Below are 14,957 nucleotides of genomic sequence, written 5' to 3'. Positions count from 1 at the left end.
AAAATTATATGGCTTTAAACATGATGTATCTTTTCCTCTCCCTTAAGCCCAGTGAGCTCCCTCATCGTTAGGACAGCACAAGGGTTAATTTTTTTTTTTTTTTTTTTTTTTTTTTTTTTTTTTTTTAACATTGGTTTTCGATTAGTCGACTAATCGAAAAAATTAGCGGCAGATTAGTCGACTACCAAAATAGTCATTAGTTGCAGCCCTATATGGATGTGTGTGCTATGTGCGTTTGATGGTTGTTGTTGTGTAGTGTTCATTGTTCGTTGAGCAGCCTGATGGCCTGGGGATAGAAGCTTCTTCTGAGTCTCTGTGCTCGCCTTGAGACTCCGGTATCGCTTGCCTGACCGCAGCAGTTCAAAGAGGCAGTTGTTCGGGTGACTGGAGTCTTTAATGATTCTCTTAGGCCATGGTTAGACTAGTGTATTTGTGGTGTTTTTTTATACGTTTTTGAATACGTTTCATGTCCCTATTACACAGAAATGCGTTTTTTTGTGGATACGGCTGAAACGCAAAATTGTGTTTGCGTTTTGGAGAAACGCTAAAAAACACGCAGACAACAGCGTGTAGTCTGCATGAGCCGTTGTTGCGAAAACGCCCATGCGCAGTAGATACCATCTGCGTGCCCTTCCGGTGACAGAGAGCTGTCCCAAACCAAATAGCTGCAGCTACTATGTGTTGTCAAGTTATTGTTATAAGGACCCCAGTCCAAGCTACAACAGTCTGCATTCCCTTAACAATTGTTTGTATTGAGCCGTATTGTATTGTACCCATATGCAATATGTTAAAGAAAGTTTACATCCATTCATTCTGCTAGCATTACCGATTGGCACTGCCACTGGATAACATGAGCTAGTGTTAGCTATCAAACCCTGTTAGCTCAAAGCTCCTCTTTCAACTTAACAAGCATTAAACAAAATGGCCCAGTCATCTATTCACCTTTGTTTAATACACACAGCGTTGTCTCTAATGTTATCTAACCACTGATAGCTCCCGATATCATCAGTTTGGTGCTGGCTAAGTAGCGTGAGCTAACCTTAGCTTCTAGCCACAATGCTATACTGTTATAATGGCAAATTCCATTGACGTTAGCATGCAGCTAACAATGCTACCGATCGTTTTTTAGACTAAACTATCCGCTCTTGGTGGTCACTTGTGTTGATGTTAGTTTTGTTTCATCAACAAATGACAGGCAGAACACACAGTGAATGTATCCGTTTTGTTTATTGCACTTTTATTAGGCTTTGCTGAAAAAGAATTGCTGCATTGAGTAAATAGGCAAGATGGTGGCGCGGCATAGGCGCCTGCCTTATTGACATTTTCTTTGCTGGAGCTTCCAGTAAGTGTATTGGCACATTCAAGTTCTGATTGGTTGAAATTGCCTTCATGTTTGCCACCTACTGCCACCTACTGCTTTGGCAGTGTACTACATCAGTGTGCTCGGGTGACAAAAACGAAGAAAAAAAACGAAAGTGTGACTCGAGGCGCACGACGTCGCGGCGAAACGCATATGACAATGATACGAAAATGAAACGAAAGGTGTAACCGCACCCTTAGCCTTGCCCCTGCACCGCTTGTTGTAAATGTTCTGGAGGGTGGGGAGCCCCCCTCCAATTGTGCGTTCGGCTGAACGTGTCACTCTTTGTAGTCTGCTTCGGTCTTGTGCAGTGCTATTCCCAAACCAGGAGGTGATGTTGCCAGTCAGGATGCTCTCTATTGTACATGAGTAGAAGTTCTTAAGTTCAACAAGGTCATAGACAGATATTTCACAGCGAGAACCATGGATAGTAGGACGACCGGTTACGGCCGCAGCGGCACCCCCTCCAGCGGATTCCGATCTCAGTCCTGGTCCCGGACAAGCCCTGGCTCCACGATGACCACCTCTTACAAGAGCCACCACCGCCTGGGAAAATGCGTATTGCACACCTGGTATTAGAAGAAAAAAAAAATATCCCCCCCCCCCGCGACGTCACTGACCATGCCCCCTAATCTGTCCCCCGCACCACTAGCAACAGAGTTACGCCACTGAGTGGATACATCACTCTCTCCCTCACCACTGGGATTTTCTTCACTGTCGCTCATTTCTTTCTTTAGCTTGAAAATGTTTTGTCTTGCTCGTTCGACACGTGCCGTGTTATGTGTGAGCTCAGCTGTTTACTCAGGCCCCGTCCACACGAGTGCTGGATTTAATATAACCATGATTGTATGTGCGCAGTTGCACTGTTCGGCCACACACAACCGGGGATTTGCTACACTACAACCGCGGTCTTGAAAACCGGTGGCCAGGGTGAAGTTTTGCCGTTGCGTGTGGGTAGCAACCGAGGTTATTCCCAGTGTTTACAGCAGAGCTGTCGCAATTATTTCCCATGTTCATGGCAGACCGCGGGGTAGAGAGATTAGAGTAGAGCCAGCTACACCAGTGTTTACAGCAGAGCTGTCCCAAGTAGCGTTATATGAAAATGATTGTAACAAACTTTTGTTCGAAACGTATCGTCTGTGTTGAAGAGTGTTGTGATCGACTGATGTCTGTTGTCGCATTCCTGACCTGATGCTCAGAGTAAACGTGTAGCTGCGGCTAAACTAAACTCATGTGTTAAGTTATTGTTATAAGGAACCCAGTCCAGACTGCATCCCCTTAACAATTGTTTGTATTGAGCCGTATTGTATTGTACCCATTCTGCAATGTGTTAAATAACATTTTGCATCCATTCATAGCGGTAACGTTACCACATTACGTTAGCATTTAAGCTATATACTATACATATAGCCATTCACATTAGCATGTAGCTAACAACACCGGCGGTCTTTTGTGAGACTAAACTATCCGCTCTTGGTGGTAAATTGTGTTGCTGATGGTTTTTTTTTCATCAAATGAGAGGCAGAACACAGTGAATGTATCCGTTTGTTTATTGCACTTTTATTTGCAGTTTCTTTCTTTGCTGAAAAATATATCCTCCGTTGGCAAAATGACATTTAAAGATGGCGGCAAAACAGGAAGTGTAGTGAGCGTTCAACCTTTTTCTGATTGGTTGAAATGGCCTTCATGTCTGAACAACATCGCCGCCTACTGCTTTGGCATTGTATTACATTGTACTACATGTATCGGTTGCTGATTTCCCAGCCTGCCGTGAGTATGCAGTTATACACGGTTGTTCACCTGTGTGGACAGAGTTTTATTTTTTTTCAAACTTCGGTTATATTAAATCCAGCGCTCGTGTGGACAGGGCTTCAGCTGAGTAGCCTGGGGGGAGGGCAATTGTGGGGAGGGCAGTGAGCGCTGTGAGTGAGGAAGAGAGAATAATAGGAGTGTTTTTAATGCAATTGATCTCCATTTTGACGCAACGACATCAGAATCGCAGTCATTTAGAAATGAGATCGCATAGGTCTATGAATCGAGATCACTGTCTTTTTATGATTAATCGCGCAGCCCTAGGCTGGCTACACATGTGTCGGAGGAAGCATGTGATAGTCTCCGCCCTCCCAGACCGAGGGTAGGGGGTAGAGTGCACAACGACCAGGAAGGGGATTGGGAATTGGTATACCGACTAACATTGGGATGGGAGAAACTGAAAAAGGAGGGGGGAAAGATAATGCAAAAAATATATATATATATCTGAGAAATCCGAAAACGGGGAAATTAAAAACGGAAAAATCCGAAAACGGGAAAAGATAAAAATGGATTTCATAGGGCCCTAGTTAAGGTGAGTTAATGCATTCGCTCTGATAAACTGACTCTTTGGTCAGAGCGTCAGTGTGCACTCTGAGCCCTCAGAATCTCCAAATCCGTGACACGCGAGCCCTGTGAAAACACTAGTAGTTTTGGGGGCCTACCACCCCCCCCCCTGAGCAATCCTAGGGGAAACACTGTTAGTAATATAATAGTACTGCATGGTGTGGGTCTAAATCTTCACAGAACTGGTATAATGGCTGTATATAGGAGACTTGTGTGGTTTTATTCAAACAAATAGTAGGTGAGAGGTCATGTCCATTTCCATTCCCCCACATCAACATGTTGATCTTTGTTGATGAGCTAGCATGACATGGCTTGTATCTATGGATTCTCCCGAGATATCTGGTTTCATATGATGGCACTATCATAGCTTAAAAAATATATACTGTAAAGGGCGGCTAATCAATCAACGGCATATCGGTAACACTCCAATACTGATATAGTGGTGATAAGCCAATACTGGCCGACCTCTAGTGGTTTATTTAGATTTTATAGATTGCCAAACCTGAATAGCCTAATCTAATATGTTATTTCCTTTCCTTCACAGTTGCAGTATACCTTCCATAAGGTTTTTGGAGTTGCAACGTCTCAGATTGAATTGTTTGAGGAAGTTGCCAAACCTATTGTGGACGACCTCATCCATGGTAAAAATGGTAAGATAAAACGGCCTGGCAAGATATTCAAGGCGTCGGTTACACAGAGGGTGTTTTTCGTTTCGTTTTCAAAATGAGTTTCGCTTTCCCGGTCGCACCGTAGTGGCAGCCGAGTTAGACATTCGTTTTGCAACCTGAGCACTTTCGTTTTGCCTCCTGGGCACAGTGATGTAGTACAATGCCAAAGCAGTAGGTGGCGAACATGAAGGCAATTTTCAACCAATCAGAACTTGAATGTGCCAATACACTTCCTGCAAAAAAATATCAACAAGCCGCCATCTTTAAATGCCTTCATGAGCTATTTAGCCACTGTAGCACTTATTTTTCAGCAATTAAAGTGCAATAAACAAAACGGATACATTCACTGTTCTGCCTCATTTGTTGATGAAACAAAACTAACATCAACACAATTGACCACCAAGAGCGGAGTTTAGTCTCATCTGCGCTGATTTTGTTAGCTTACATGCTAACGCGATAGGAATATGCCATTATAACAGTATAGCATTGTGGCTAGCAGCTAACGTTAGCCAGCCAGCACCAACTGATATCAGGAGCTGAGCTATCAGTAGCTAGATAACATTAGACAACGCCTCATGCATTAAACAAAGTTGAATAGATGACTGGGCCATTTTGTTTAATGCTTGTTAAGATTGAAAGAGGAGCTCTGAGCTAACAGGGTCTGATAGCTAACGTTAGCCAGCTGCTAATGCAATCGTTAATGCTAGCAGAATGAATGGATGTAAACTTTATTTAACATATTGCAGAATGGGTACAATACGGCTCAATACAAACAATTGTTAAGGGAATGCAGACTGTTGTAGCTTGGACTGGGGTCCTTATAACAATAACTTGACAACACATGGTAGCTGCAGCTATTTGGGACAGCTGTGTCGTCACTGGACGTTGGTGAGGGCACGCAGATGTCGGTATCTACTGCGCATGGGCGTTGAGCAACAACGGCTCCGTGCCGATTACATGACACGTTGTCGACGAGTTTTGGCGTTTTTCCAAAACGGAAACACAATTTCAGCGTTGTCAGTAGGGCAACGCGTTTTCCTGCCAAACGGCATTTCTATTTAACAGGGACAGCAAACATATTCATTCAGCAACAAAACAAAAACACCTAGTCTAACCATGGCCTCAGTTCTATATCAATCTGCTTGACTGGTTTCTAGTGGTGCACGATATATCGGGCGCCGATATAACATTTATTTATCATGTTTTGGTCTTAAATTGTTTCAAAATATCAGTAATTTCTTAGAAATTATGAAAGTAAAAAAAATAATAATAATGCATTTTGGAAAATAGCTCTTTATTTGATTATTATAAAAGTGTTTTCTATACAGAGATATCGACATCTGTAAATATCGTTATCGGCCACAATTTTCACATCGGTGCATCACTACTGGTTTCCATACCCAGGCTTATGCAGCAGATTTCCCCCCCCTGGTAGATCCTAAATCCCATGGGGTGGAAGAAAATGTTGACATTTATTTAAAATCTTTAGGTAATGAGAGTGGTTAAAGGAATACGCCAACATTATTTGAAATAAGCCTGCTGTTTTCTCCAGAGTCTGACAAGAAGATGGATACCAATTTCCTCTCTGTTCATTCAGTAGAAAGCTATCCGTCTGCAAGCTAGTCTAGCTTAGCACAAAAAAATCTAAGCAGATACAGACCATTAGCCTAGCTTAAAACTCCAGGAGGTGTTTTTGGCCAACAGCTAGGCTAGCTGATCTGTATCTGCTTCCAATTTGTGCTAAGCTAGGCGTACATATAATCTTTTGATATTGGATACATGCAGGGCTTGACGTTAACCTTTTGGCTCACTAGCCACTGTGGCTAGTGGTTTTCCAAAGTCACTAGCCACTCAGCATTTTCACCAGCCAAAAATCCCCACACACGCCGATCATAACCCAACAATGGTAATAATGTGATTATTAAAATTGTCATGTGAAAATGGGCTCCAGACTCACTTTTTTCACCACCATGATGAATGAGAGACTACCTCCAATGTACAGTTTATATGTCAAATGTATATACACTCTTTTCTGGACACTTTTTGTATCACAAACTACTGTATTTGCAAATCTGGTATGTCATAAATGTATAGATGTAGCAGTACTGTCTATCTGTATGTCGTGTGTGTCATATATGTTATGATGAATTGAAAATGGGGGACCCTGATGTAAACAAGACGAAAGTATTTCTCTGGTCTGCATCCCCTTAACAATTGTATGTATTCTGCAATCTGTTAATAAAGTTTTCAATCAGAGAGAGAGAGATCAAGGGCAGCTGTCCTTGGTGCTGAATATTTGCGATGGGCTGTGTTAGTCTGGAGCCCGTATGCTTCTTAATGTTAAATGAATGTGGCTAGCTAAGTTAATAAAACACCGTAATATTGGTTTAATAATACACGTTACATAATACATGTTAGTTTGTCTAATACTTACTCGCACATCCACAAATAGTCGGTGAAGGGTCTTCCTTTCTTCCCGATTGCGTGAACGGCAGAAAAGCAGCTTCAACTTGTCCATCTGAGCTGATTTCATTGAGACCAGGGATCTGACTGCAACACTCTCCTCTAACAGACCAGTCTTCGCCCGCTTGGTAGCTAGACTATGTATGTGACCGTTTGATATTTCATGATCCTTTATCGTTTCTAATTTTAAATTTGTTGTGCCAATAACAAACGACAAGCTTTTGGACTTGTCAGTGCCATACACACGATAATCAATGCAGAACATTAGGGCTGCAACGATTAGTCGTCGATTATAAAAAATCGTCGACGAGAAATTGTTGTATCGATTAGTCATAAAATATATATATATATATATATTTTTTTTTTTTTTTTTTTTTTGCTGCACACTACCTATCTTTGTGAAAGTGGCTTCTCGGCTCTGGAACAGGGTTCCAGACAACATCATAACATGATGATCCCATAGCAAATTTTGGATATTGAAAACATTGTTCCCCTGCAGCGGGCGGCTACGCGGCGTAGTGGGCAAGGCGCTCGCCACGAATACTGGAGACACTGGGCTCGCCTGTTCGAGCCCAGCGCTCCACATTGCTTTCAGTTTAGCTGGTCGTCCGTACTAATACAAATTGGCCGTATTAGGGGGTGGGAAACTGATGGGTGGGGATCGGGCGTTGTGGACAGCGACTCCTACAGGGCGGTTGGTGCGCCTGCACAGTAGAAAGTGTCGGGGGCAGCGTGAGCCTCCCACGCGTTACTCCTCGCCACTGAGAGATCGAGCTGCGCAGGTGAAAAGATGCGACTGCTGTTACCTCAAGTACCGGAGGGGACTTGTGCTATGTATGACTTAGTCCACATTGCAGCCGGCTTGTGGGAGGCAAGAAACAGCGTTCGTGACAGGGGAGGGTTGAATTGGATCATACGAAATTGGGATGGGAGAAAATATAGAAAATGGAGAAAGTGGATAAAAAAAAAAGACAACATTGTTCCCCTGCAGGAGATGATCAGACTAGACACAATACATTACACACGCACTTCTCTCACTCACACACAGCGATCAGAGTAATACACACACACACAAATTACACAGTACACACCTCACTCACACATTGATCAGAGTAAGACACACGCATACACAAATTACACAGTACACGCACTCCTCTCACTCACACAGCGATCAGAGTAAGACATACACACACACGGACTCCTCTCACACACAGCAAACAAAAGACCTAGAATCTGTCTGATCTGACTCATCCCCCTCTCCCCTTACAGCTGTTCCACGTCACCCTCCTGGTCCTGGACCAAGTTACAGCCCCATCAGCCACGGTGCTGGGGGCAGATGCTGCTAGTTATTTATTTTTTATAATTTTTTTTTAGTTATTTAAAGTACACTTCCACTTTAATTTGTATTATTTAATTTATTTATCTTATGAGTGATTGCTGTATTGTTCTTCAAATACATTTTCATTTAAAGTTGCTTAAGATCCAAATTCAAATGTTTCATGAGTCATTATTTTAATTTGCTATGGGATCATCATGTTATGATGTTGTTTGGTCCTGACAAGAGTCTCAAAGTCTGGGGTGATGGTAGACAAGCAACTCTGAGGTCATGCTCAATGTCCAATCTGTTCCTCTGCTCCGTCTTCAGCTGGACCAGAGCTGAGAAGCCACTTTCACAAAGATATTATAAAAAAATATATATATATTTTTTAAAATATATAATTGATTTTCGATTAGTCGACTAATCGAAACAATAATCGACAGATTAGTCGACTACCAAAATAGAACTTCTGCTGTGGATAATATCCTAGCCACTCACGACCTGAGCGCCACTTTTCAATGAACACCTGCTTTCTTTTATTCGCCTCCTCTACTTCACCGGGTCTTTTCACACCCACAATATACCGCCACATTGTAACGTTACGTTAGCTAACTGTCTGTATTGTAACCAGTTGAGCTATTAATGTTAACAGCATTAGTTCAGCTGCCAGACACACAACACGGAAGCAACACAACGTGTGCGATAGGGGCCGGGCGAAGTGGATGGGCCAATGAATGAGCACACTGTGCGCACCCAGTCCTGTGGGAGTTGTAGTATTATATAGTATGAGCTGGATTGACTTCATTATTCCAGATGCCCTTTGTAGACTACAATGTTTTTTTTTTCATAGAAAAAAAAACCACCCGCCCCATTGGCGGGAAGAATGACTCGGTTACCCGCCAATGACTAATTCTACCCGCATTGGGCGTGTGGGCAGGTGTCAATGTCAAGCCCTGGATACATGTGTAGTAGGGCTGGGCCATATGACTAAAAATAAAATCCCTGATTTTCTTTTTAAAATCCGATTTACGATTTGAATCTTCTCTTAAACTAAACGCCAAGGAAATCATTCGAATAACCTTTGTTTTATTTGACACAAAATAATTATCAAACTAAGATGAATTTCCCTATTGGGATTGAAGTGCAAACCTAACTTTCACCAATCTTCCCTTAAAAAAAATTATATATATATACCGTATATAAAAGGTTACTCTTGATCAAACAAAGATATATATGCCTATTGGAATTAATAGTGCAATAACTTGTGTTTTCGTCAAACTTCACTTAAAACAAATAAAAGGTGCCTCTTGATCATCAAACAAGAATGAATTTCTCTATTGGGATTGAAGTGCAAACCTAACTTTCACCAATCTTCCCTTAAAAAAAATATATATATATATATATACCGTATATTAAAGGTTACTCTTGATCAAACAAAGATATATATGCCTATTGGAATTAATAGTGCAATAACTTGTGTTTTCGCCAAACTTCACTTAAAACAAATAAAAGGTGCCTCTTGATCATCAAACAAGAATGAATTTCTCTATTGGGATTAATAAAGTGCAAATCTAACTTTCACCAAACATCACTTTTTGTAAAATAAAAGGTGACTTGGAAAAAATTATTTTTGAAAACCGATTAAAAATTTTCAAAATCGTCCTAAATCATTAATTCGATGTGTAGGCCTCTGGGCTCATGATTGGAAGGTTTAGGGTTCATTTATTTTGATCAAAATATGCTTTTAACATTTGTATTTTATTGCAGGGCTGCTCTTTACATATGGCGTCACAGGAAGTGGGAAGACTTTCACTATGACTGGCTTCCCAGGCCAAGGAGGACTTCTCCCTCGCTCCCTTGACATGGTCTTCAACAGCATAGGGCCTTACCAGGCCAAACGATATGTAAGAGTTCAACATTGCCTCAAATCTTTAATTCTTGTTATTAAAGGACCAGTATTCATTGTTTAGTGAATTGAGTCTCTTAACACGTTCCTGTTCTTTCTTCAGGTTTTCAAGACTGATGATAAAAATGGTTTGGAGGTACAGAACCATGTTGATGCTCTTTTGGAGCGGCAGCGACGAGAGAACCAGCAAGCTGTTCCCAAGACGCCATCCAAGTAGGTCTGAGTGATGTGATTTGATATGCTTTGAGTGATAAACCTGAGTGATATAAGCCTGAGTGATGTGATATGGTATGACTGAGTGGTGTGATATGATAAACTCGAATGATGTGATGTGCTGTGACTGAGTGATGTGCTATGACTGAGTGATTATGGTAAGAACCAGGATCAGAACCACAACATGTATGTGGCTGGATGCACTGAGGTGGAACGGAAGTCAAGTTGACCGAGGAGGCCTTTGAGGTTTTCTGAAGAGGTAAGCTGCTAAGATCTGCACCGACCCAAGCCAGTTGGAACACTGCCGTGATGAGTATAGACGTGACTGATTTGGCATTGCTGTCCTCTGGGACCGGCTCTGGCCAGGGAATGACTTCGGTTAATCTTCTCTCTGAGCAGGCCTGGTACAGGTTTAACTTGATATCAATACTAATATCGGTCAAATACGAGGCTAAATCTGAGAATTACCCTGATACTAAAATCTGATTCCATGAAACTAGTCTAACATGCCTGAAATCAAAAGTGACAGATTCTTTACACATTTATTATATCTCAAGTTCAAGTTTCTTTAATAGTTCATACAGAAGTACAGAATACTTTTATACAAAATGCTTCTTACTGTTACGCTCCAGAGACTGCAAGACAAGATAAGTATGAAATAGAATAACATAGTATAGCATGTAAATTAGAAGTAAAAAAAAAATGAGGTCTCAGTGTTCAGTATAGGCATATGTACAATGTTCGATGCAGAATAGACGTAACTGAGTTACCATATAATATACAATAATATGCGCTATGCGGTGTACTAATATACAATACTATATAGTGCAAAGCAGAAATGGGATGAGGTGCAATTTAGGTACAATTTACAGTAGGTGTACGAGTTGTAGTGCAATCTCAATCAAATTTGACATTTTAATCTATGTTCTGTCACTGCATCGATGCAGAATCGTCTACATCCGTATCACGATGCATCTTAAAATCGAGAAATGTCCACACCCCTACTGGATAGTTGATGATAATAAACATTAGCTGAAATATTCTAAAATCATTAAGCCATTCTCCCTTTCTGTGTGTTTGGAAAGACCAGATGAGGTCAGAGGAGTTTGATAGTATTTACTGAGGATGGCCAGATAATATTGATATTTAAACATAAAAAATATAATACATAATAAATGTATACGATCATGCAACAAACATGTTCCAAACATGTTTACTTAGTTATTTCAAGTTTAAAGCTCAATATATCAAAATGTGGCACTTTACAGTGAACAGGAGGTCTATTTGTATTAAAAACAATAGATTGTTTTTCATTTAAATGTCTGGAAGAGCTCAATTTTATTTTTCAAATGATATTTTGGTTGCCTTTTTTGAGTTGATCTAAATGTTACCGATTGTGTTAAATGGGCATATGATATCGTCTCATATCAATCGCAGGCACCTGCATCGTATCGTGGCAGACTGTGATATTGGCAAATATAGTATCGTTGTCCAAAGAATCGATATTGTATCGTGATGAAACCGGTGATTCCCACCCCAGTAGACTCCATACATCAAACACCAAATCCCATAATTCCTTACACGTAATGTGTCTGGCTGTGTGACAGCACCAGGATAGCTTAGCGCAATAGATGAACACAGACATTGTTGGTTTTAGGGTTTGGCACAAACAAATTTATTATTTACAAAAATATACAATAAGGACTATGGCCATACGATGCCTGGTCATATGGCATTATTCAATATACACCTATATTAAAACAACTACTAGCCACATCGTTACTAGAGAAACTACTATAACAAGTTGACGCTTGACGCAGCTGTCGGACATCAGGTGGAACAGGAAGTGAAGAAGTCACTGGCTCAGGTTAAATCAAATTAAACCTGTAGCTACATCGGGTACAAACAATGGAGCACCACTTAGTGACCAAACATGGCACTGCAATTAAATAACAACACAAATACAATAGGCACATTTGTGACTGTTACAAATATAACATGTTTTATACTTGTGCTACAAGATTTTGGCCTGTGCTACAAAACTATCAACCTCTGTAGCACCAGTGCTATGTGCAAAAAAGATAACGTACAGCCCTGTCCATGGTTTTTCGTTTGGAAAGTTTTAATGGTTTGTTGTTGGGACAATATCCTCTATGCTATGAGTGATGTTTATTTATTTATTTAATTCTTTATTTGGACAGAACAATGCAAAATTAATGAACGAGGCTAATTTCCATCAGTTGTCCCCAACTTAAAAACAGGACTCATAGAAACAGTAAGAAATGTACAAATTAGGGCTGGGCGATATAACGATAACGATAAATATCGCGATATATTTTAATCTATATCGAATATCGAAATAAAAAAATCGAAAAATCATTTTTTTTTTTTTTTTTTTTACCTGCAACAGGGCAGTTTTAAAACCAGAGACAGTGGACAGACTTGTCTTTCTTGCCTGCAACTTAAAGTAATGGCTTTGCTTGTCCAAATGACAATACTGACCAAATTCAGATTTCTTTTTCTCTTGTCCATTTATTTTGTTTGCTTTCTAATTTAAAATACATTTTGAAACAGTCTGTACACAGTAGGCTATGTGTGCTAGCAGAACTAGACTCCAGTCACGAGTCACGGTGCACATGTGCAGTGGTTTGTCCACCAAAAAAGCGCCAAAAGATCGAAAATAAACTAGCAGAGCCAGAACTGTTCAACTCCTCTGGAGCCACAGCCAGCAGAGAAGCCGGTTTACTTTAGCTTTTAAACCAGCTGCAGCCTGAGAACTGGAGTGTGAGGGGATGTAACACTAAAGATGGCGGCAATGACAAAGAATTGCTGCAAAATAAACATACATCTGTTGTTAAATTTTTTTTTTTTTTTTATACTTATAACAATTCGATAATTATCGATATCGAGAAATAAAATAAAATTATCATATCGTTATCGCGATATGATTTTTTTCCATATCGCCCAGCCCTAGTACAAATACATAAAAACAGGACACATAAAAACAGTAAAAGAATTTACAAATACATAACAGCATGTCACATGTGTTCTCATGACTGGTTGGTCTTCAGCCATTTTTTTTAGTTGGCCTCTAAGGTCGCTTTCACATATAGTTTTGGTGGACTCGGTGCGGTTCTGGGGGTGAAGTTCCAACATTGTTGCATTCTTCATTTGGTTCGCCTGCGTTCACATAGAGAAATCTGTCAGCGGACCGAGACCTTCTGAACAATGTCACGCGGTCGAAAAGGGCGCTTGTCTATTGGACAGTGGAAATGTGTGTGTGGCTGCAAGCCTGTGTGTGTGTGTGTGCGTTAGGGTGCATCAAAATACACATTTCCAGCGTATTGATTTGTCTGGGTGTTAAAAGTGTTACCATCCATGTAAAAACAATACATGCAAAATATTTTTGCAATACGAGGTGATTTAGAGGTGGAACGGTACATCAGTACATGCTGTCCTCCCCCAACATGGCCTGCTGTTAGTGTCTGTGTGTGTGTGCGCGCGTTAGTCTGTGTGTGTGTGTGTGTGTGTGTGTGTGAGTTGCAACATTGTTACATCTCGCACCTGAAATTTTTGGGGGGATGGGCGATGGGCCTATAAATAGCTTTGCCTGTGTGGCTCTGCATAGCAGTTTATTCAATTCTGGTCAGTTCTGGTCAGCAATTCATCAGTTTACTCAATCCCTCAACGGAGTCAACGCCACCATCACCCACCACAGGATCCAGCTCTCACAAGATGGCGTCGCCGCCCTTAGGCTCCCGCCAGAGCAGCCGCAGCCTGGTCTTAGGTCTGGGCGCCAGCATAACCAATGCAGATGCCGTCATCACTGGTGCCAAACTGCCAAGTGGTTGCCAGATCTTGCGGTGCATGCTGTACAACTGCGACACGCAACTGCATGCCAAGCGGCCAGGTTTGACCGGAGCCTTGTCACGGTTCCATGCGGCTAAGGACGTTTTGGAGCAGGTGCGGCCATTTTATGGAAAGGCCAATATTCCAATGGTGAGTGATCGTCGAGCATGCGTCAAGATGGTAGCGCTTGTCGATGCTAGCAACAAGCTGCGGCACATTCCAAAGGCCAGGCGCTCCAGTGAGGCTACAGCTCGACTGGTGGACGCAATGGAGCACAAGCTGGATGCCACATTCCCGCTGTGATCTCCAAATGCAGAGGAGCTGATCTGTGATCCAGAGGACATTGCTTTCCTGGCCAGCATGAAGGGCGACAGAGTGGCCACATTTGGAGCATTGGATGCCAATCTGCAATCCAAGTTGAAGCGGCGACAGGAGCGTGAAGCAGCGCAGCAGGCATGCTTTACCAAGGAGCAGCAGGAGATGACTGCGAGGTCCAGCATGGCGGTGGTGTTGGAAAGCGAAAGTGATGAAGACAGCAATGCAGATGAAACAGCTGCTCCACCGGCTGAGAACACACCCACCCGTGAGCGTAAGAAGACTGGCACCACAGCCTTCATTCCATCAGACATTCTCAGCCGGCCGAGTCTTGTGTCACTGGCTACACGGTTGAAGATCGCAGCAGGCTGCCTTCACGCGCGGTCTGATCGAGGAATCCGGTGGCAATTCGGCAAAGGTCTCCACATCCTACGCAACAGCAGACCGAGCGCACCGCCACGTGTTGCAGGCCATCAGTGAGGACCAGCA

General features: G+C 41.8%; 1 protein-coding gene across 4 annotated transcripts in view; it reads left to right on the top strand.

The window, feature by feature from the left end:
• kif23 (kinesin family member 23) overlaps positions 1-14,957 on the top strand; it is an 84,656-nt gene that overhangs the window by 10,983 nt on the left and 58,716 nt on the right. For all 4 annotated transcript variants that reach the window (XM_084334873.1, XM_084334872.1, XM_084334871.1 and 1 more), the window contains exons 4-6: positions 4,281-4,386; positions 9,953-10,089; positions 10,195-10,304. In XM_084334873.1, coding sequence (XP_084190999.1) covers positions 4,281-4,386; positions 9,953-10,089; positions 10,195-10,304 — 353 coding nt within the window. The remainder of the gene's footprint in view (positions 1-4,280; positions 4,387-9,952; positions 10,090-10,194; positions 10,305-14,957) is intronic.

The sequence above is a fragment of the Notolepis coatsorum genome, assembly GCF_963971535.1.
Source record: "Notolepis coatsorum genome assembly, chromosome: 18".
Classification (NCBI taxonomy): domain Eukaryota; kingdom Metazoa; phylum Chordata; class Actinopteri; order Aulopiformes; family Paralepididae; genus Notolepis; species Notolepis coatsorum.
The sequence above is the reverse complement of the archived record's forward strand: the minus strand, read 5'-3'. Positions and strand labels throughout refer to the sequence as shown.